The 6133-nt window shown below is 44.1% G+C and overlaps 1 protein-coding gene across 4 annotated transcripts in view; it reads left to right on the top strand.

The window, feature by feature from the left end:
- Positions 1–6133, top strand: part of Kpna6 (karyopherin subunit alpha 6) — a 27850-nt gene that overhangs the window by 15834 nt on the left and 5883 nt on the right. For all 4 annotated transcript variants that reach the window (XM_021199623.2, XM_029539903.1, XM_029539905.1 and 1 more), the window contains 7 exons: positions 680–811; positions 1324–1412; positions 1829–1928; positions 2213–2376; positions 2889–2967; positions 5075–5200; positions 5787–5914. In XM_021199623.2, coding sequence (XP_021055282.1) covers positions 680–811; positions 1324–1412; positions 1829–1928; positions 2213–2376; positions 2889–2967; positions 5075–5200; positions 5787–5914 — 818 coding nt within the window. The remainder of the gene's footprint in view (positions 1–679; positions 812–1323; positions 1413–1828; positions 1929–2212; positions 2377–2888; positions 2968–5074; positions 5201–5786; positions 5915–6133) is intronic.

The following is a 6133-nucleotide window of genomic DNA, read 5'->3' as shown; positions in this document are numbered from 1 at the left end:
AAAAAAAAAAAAAACCAGCTTCAGGGCTGGGCATGGTAGTACAGCCTGTGCCACTAGCATAGCGGACAAACCTCCAGGTTTGAGGCCAGCCTGTTCTCCACAGTGTCTTTAAATGAGAGACAGACAAACAGACAGACAGACACACACACACACACACAGTGGTGTGGTTGGTAGCGGGGGGACTCATCAGATTAAGGTTCCCATTGGGCCTGACATTGTGACCCAGGACACATGCATGATAGAATGATTGAACTGACTCCCGCAGTCTGCAGGTTGTCCTCTGACCTCCACAAGCATGGTATGGCGCATAGATGAACATACAGATACAAAAAATAAAGAAAAGGGTTTTGGATTACAATAATTATGTGAACCTGGCTGAGTTTCCACAATATATATATACATATACACACAAAGGGGGAGGGGGGAAACTTTAAGCCACACTAATACTTGAAGCCAGCATACATTAATACTGTCAGCATGCAATAGTCTGGGACATGAGGATTGCCACAGGGTTGATACCAGCGACATGCAAGTCCCCTCTCTGCTAAAGGATAGTGGGGAAAGACTCGTTGGTTTGGGCTTCTGTTGCTACTAGAGATTGGCTGTTGTGAGGCAGGTGGGTAGGTACGGTTGCTCAGCCTGCAGTGACCTCTCAGTTGTGTCATGATCTCCCTTTCAGTTTGAAGCTGCCTGGGCTCTAACAAACATTGCCTCTGGAACCTCTCAGCAGACCAAAATTGTCATTGAAGCAGGAGCTGTCCCCATTTTTATAGAGTTGCTTAACTCAGACTTTGAAGATGTACAAGAACAGGTAATGCTCAAGATTTGGTTAATGTTTTGGCCGTACTTACAGTATAGTAAAAAATAAATATTAATACATATTTGGAGAAATATGGAGAATTGAACAAGGCTTGCTGCTCCTTGTATGAAAATGGGCTAGCGTGTGATACTTACACAAAAATGGAAAGCAGGAATGGAGTCTTTCTCTTTTACCTCATGTGGATCTGGTCCAAGGTAGAGAGTCAAAACTTTTTCTTTCTCCCTTCCTAATGAAGGGATGATGAAGTCTGTAGTTTGGTGTCTCTGGCTTCAGTTCATGTGGCAGCCTGTCTTTCCCACTGAACCAGGGCCTACAGGGGAAAAGCTCTAAAAAGTAAGTGCTCAGCAAGAGTAATCCTTGACCCCAGAGTCTAGGTAGCTCACTTCAGTGTGCTGTCAAGCCCTGGTGCTGTCCTCATCCTGTCGGACCACTTTGTAGCACCGATTATAAGTAGTCACAGAAGCTGCCAGGCTCTGGGTGACAATTCTCTCATCCCTTTTCAGGCAGTATGGGCTCTTGGAAACATAGCTGGAGACAGTTCGGTTTGCAGAGATTATGTCTTGAATTGTTCCATCCTTAACCCTTTGTTAACGTGAGTAATTAACAGCATTTGCACTTGGGGATCTGCAGGGTGGCTAAGTGGCAGTGCATGTGGGGAATAATAAAACCTTTGGTCCCAGCATTTGGGAGGCAGAGGCAGGCAGATTTCTGAGTTCAATGCCACCTTGATCTATAGAATGAGTTCCAGGAGGACCATAATTAGACAGAGAAAAGCCTGTCACAAGACAAAAACAAGTAATGAGGCCCAGCATAGTGGCACAGGCCTTTAATCCTAGCCCTTGGGAGGCCAGCCCGGTCTACATTAGCAAGTTTCAGACTAGCCAGTCCTGAACAATCTCCCATTTTCACAAACAAGATAGTCCTAAGGCTTGGGTTATACTCTAGGGACTGTGGTCACAGCCCTGTGCTGGAGCATCAGTGCTCAGATTATGGCTTCCTTGTTTACAGACTCCTTACTAAGTCCACACGACTGACAATGACACGGAATGCAGTCTGGGCCCTGTCAAACCTCTGCCGAGGCAAGAACCCTCCTCCAGAGTTTGCAAAGGTGAGAGCTACCTGCTAGCTGTAAGTGACACCAGACTCCACCCCAGGATTTCTTTTTAAGATTTGGGAAGACCCGTGAGAGTCTCAAATCATGTGAAAGAAAAGGCAGTCGTCAGTGTAGAGGGCTATTTTGTGTGCCGGGGTAGGAGAGTGAAAAGGTGGTCCTGCAGGTTTGATGGCATTCCCAGGGTGTAGAATTCTNTGTTGGGAAGGGGTAGCCATGATAGGCTTGGTGAGAGAGCTGATGTAGCTCTATGATCAGTCCTCCTTCTCTGCTTCCAACAGGTCTCTCCTTGTTTGCCTGTATTGTCCCGACTACTCTTCAGCAGTGACTCAGACTTGCTGGCAGATGCTTGCTGGGCCCTCTCTTACCTGTCTGACGGCCCCAATGAGAAGATCCAGGCGGTCATAGACTCTGGAGTCTGCCGGAGATTGGTAGAGCTTCTGATGTGAGTGGTTTGAGTTCAAGAGGGTGAAAGTTTCCTTAGCTTTACCAAGGTCAGAGACCTCTAGCCAAAGGCTTGGTGGTGTGGCTGTAATCCCAGCATTTGGGAGACAGGAGAATAACAAATTCAAGGACAAGGTGGCTGTAGTATAAAAACTGTGTCACAAAACAAAGCAAAAAACAAAAAACGCTACCGGGCTGGTGAGATGGCTCAGTGGGTAAGAGCACCCGACTGTTCTTCCAAAGGTGCAGAGTTCAAATCCCAGCAACCACATGGTGGCTCATAACCATCTGTAACAAGATTTGACGCCCTCTTCTGGAGTGTCTGAAGACAGCTACAGTGTACTTACATATAATAAATAAATAAATCTTAAAAAAAAAAAAAAAAAAAACCCGCTACCAACAGCAGATTGCTGACCTACAAAGGTCGGGAGCTGCAATGGCGGCAATGTTGGCTTCCAGCAGGACTGAATGGGATGTGCTATTTCTCCACTGATAGCTGTTCTTCCTCTGTAGGCACAACGATTACAAAGTGGCATCTCCTGCCTTGAGAGCTGTGGGTAACATTGTCACTGGGGATGACATCCAGACCCAGGTGAGGAAGAAAGGGGATGGGATCTTAGCTTAGGTCAGCTGTGGGAGAACAGAGCGCGGCTTGTGGACAGTCTCCCTGTGTGACTGCTTGGTCTAGCAGAGAAAGCATGACTTGAAATTAAGTAGGGTTAGCGCTGGCAGTCTCTTGTCTCCTCACAGTTCCTTTTTCTCTTCAACAAATTAGAGACAAATGATCCGTGGCTACTTGTGCAAAGAAAGCTAAAGGGAATGACTGGGTTTGCTGCAGCAGTGTAAGAGATGAAGTCTACCCATGATCCTTTTGAGACACTAAAGCTGTGGGGTCACCAGTGCTTCTAGCCTTTAGGGCCTTGTAGGCATCACCTCATGCTAAACTCATGTTAGCCTTTTCAGCTGTGTGGCACACACAGTAATCCTATCCTTATGAGTTAGAGGCAGAAGACTCAGCTAGTTCAGGGCCATTGTCAACTATATGAAACCCTATCTCAAAAACCCAAAAATATGAAAAATATTTCCTACAAGCCAGTAACAGAGTGGGTGTGCATCTGCTGGGGAGGCTGAGGTGGGAAGGACTTGGAGACCAACCAGCCTGCACAGTACAACAAGGTCCTGTCTCAGAAGACCCTGCACCACGTGAACATGGAAATGTAAGATAAAGTAGGAAAGATCCCATAGGGAGGGCACCAGAAATTTCCCTTGTTCAGAAGTCAGAACTCTGCTGATTTGCTGTTTGACTTTGTCAGCCGATAGTCTCCACGAGTTAGCGTGTACTCCGGTTCCTCTTGCGGTTGATCTGTAGTTTTATTCCACTGGACTGCTGTAGACATGTCCTTGTGAGTGGAGTCAAACCATATTAGTCTCTCATAGCTGCCTTAGTTAGCATAATGTCTCCAAGGTTCATCTGTTGTTCATGTGTCAGAATTCTCATACTAAGATTGAAGGATATTCCAGTGTCTGTGTATACTATTTTTTTTAATTCCTTCATCCATCTTGCAAACATTTATGTTTCTACTTCTTAGCTATTGTGAATAATGCTGTTTTGGAACCTGTTATGCAGCTACAAAGTATCTGCTTTCTTTTTTTTTTGTTTTGTTTTGTTTTGTTTTGTTTTGTGTTTGTTTGTTTTTGTTTTTGTTTTTCAAGACAGGGTTTCTCTGCATAGCTCTGACCGTCCTGGAACTCACTCTGTAGACCAGGCTGGCCTCTAACTCAGAGATCTGCCTGCCTTCTGCTTTCTTTTTTTTTCTTTTTTTTTTTTTTTTGGCATGTATATGCAAAAGAGATTAGATAACATGGTAATTTATGCTAATTTATAAGTTTAGCTGCTGTTTTATTTTACGTCTCTATCAGCTGTTCCATGTTCCAGTTTCTCCCTCTTTCTAAGACAACTCATTGTCTGTTTTTATATCAGCCATTCTAATGAGTGTAAAGTGCTATCTCCTGGTTTGATTTTTGTTTCTCTATTTATTTGATAAGTGATCTTGAGCCTATTATGTGTGCTAATACATAATCTCTGTATCTCTTTTTGGAGAAATGTCTTTTCAAGCCCTTCACTCATTTTTATTTTGATTGCTTAGGATAAGAGTTCTTCATAGGGCTGGAGAGATGGCTCAGCAGTTAAGAACACTGACTGCTCTTCCAGAGGTCCTGAGTTCAGTTCCCAGCAACCACATGGTGGCTCACAACCATCTGTAATGGGACCTGATGGTCTCTTCTAGTGTGTCTGAAGACTGTTACAGTATGCCATATAAATAAAATAAGTTTTTTTTTTTTTTAAAGTTCTTTACATACTCTGGATATTAATCCCCCCCCCCTTTTTTTAAAGGGCTATTTATTTATTTCATGTAGAAACATCAAAAGAGGGCATTGAATCCCATTACAGATGATTATGAGCTACCATGTGGTTGCTGGGAATTGAGCTCAGGACCTCTGGAAGAGCAGTCAGTGCTCTTAACTGCTGAGCCATCTCTCCAGCCCTGGACTAACTCTTACCAATCCATGTTTTGCAGGTGTTTTCTAATATTCTGCAGGTTTGCTTTGCACTGTTTATGGTGTCTTGATGCCTATTTTTAATTGGATTAACACTAAATATCTAATTTTGATACATTTCTTATGCTTTTGTGTTTTAGGTCATTCTTAATTGTTCAGCCCTCCCTTGCCTCCTCCACCTGCTGAGCAGCTCTAAGGAATCAATCCGGAAGGAAGCTTGCTGGACCATTTCAAACATCACTGCTGGCAACAGGGCTCAAATACAGGTAGATTTGCTTCCAAAAAAGGCACCTTTGCCCATTAGAAACTAGGGGCAAGGCAAAGGTCAAGCTGTATAGCTCAGTAGTAGAATGTTTGCCTAATTGAATTGCCTGAATTCAGTGCCCAACACCACCAAAACAATTGGGGTTAGCATAACCAGTGTGTCAGTGGCAGCTAGGTCCTTCACACCTTCTCTCGTAAGAGCAAAGAACCTGCAGGCAGGTTAACGGGGAAAAAGCCTGAGTTGTAATTCTTTGGTTTTTCAAGACAGAGTTTCTCTGTATAGCCCTGGCTGTCCTGGAACTCACTCTGTAGACCAGGCTGGCCTCGAACTCAGAAAACTGCCTGCCTCTGCCTCCCAAGTGCTGGGATTAAAGTCATGCACCACCACTGCCTGGCAAATTGTGATTCTTACACTAGGTTTGCTCTTCATCTTTTGCTCTGAGACAATGTCTCATGTAGTACAGGCTAGTCTCATCTTTCAGCCTCCACCTTCCAAGTATTGGAATTACACAAACATATTTCACCATGCCTGATCCTTCTGCTTTTTCTCCTTAAACTGCCTCCGTCCACCTTCCTCATTTCTTTCAGGCTGTCATAGATGCAAATATCTTCCCTGTATTGATTGAAATTCTTCAGAAAGCAGAGTTCCGTACAAGGAAAGAAGCAGCCTGGGCCATCACCAATGCCACATCAGGAGGAACCCCTGAGCAAATCAGGTATGATCCTTTCCTAACGCCTTAAATGAGAATGTGTGCTCCCCTGTGTTCGTAGTTTTCATGTGACTCTAAATGGCTTTTGATAGGAAAAGTCTGCCCAAGTCTAACCGTATTAAGGTTTAACTAGTAAGCTGCTGCTAAGTGATCTTGGACTCTGGAATAGATTGCTGTGTTGTTGATGGTGATTGCTTTTCTTGAGGCAGAATCTTTTTTTTTTTT

This window comes from Mus pahari, chromosome 6 (assembly GCF_900095145.1).
Source record: "Mus pahari chromosome 6, PAHARI_EIJ_v1.1, whole genome shotgun sequence".
NCBI classification, from domain to species: Eukaryota; Metazoa; Chordata; class Mammalia; order Rodentia; family Muridae; genus Mus; species Mus pahari.
Note: the sequence above shows the minus strand (reverse complement) of the source record. Positions and strands in the feature narration are given on the sequence as shown.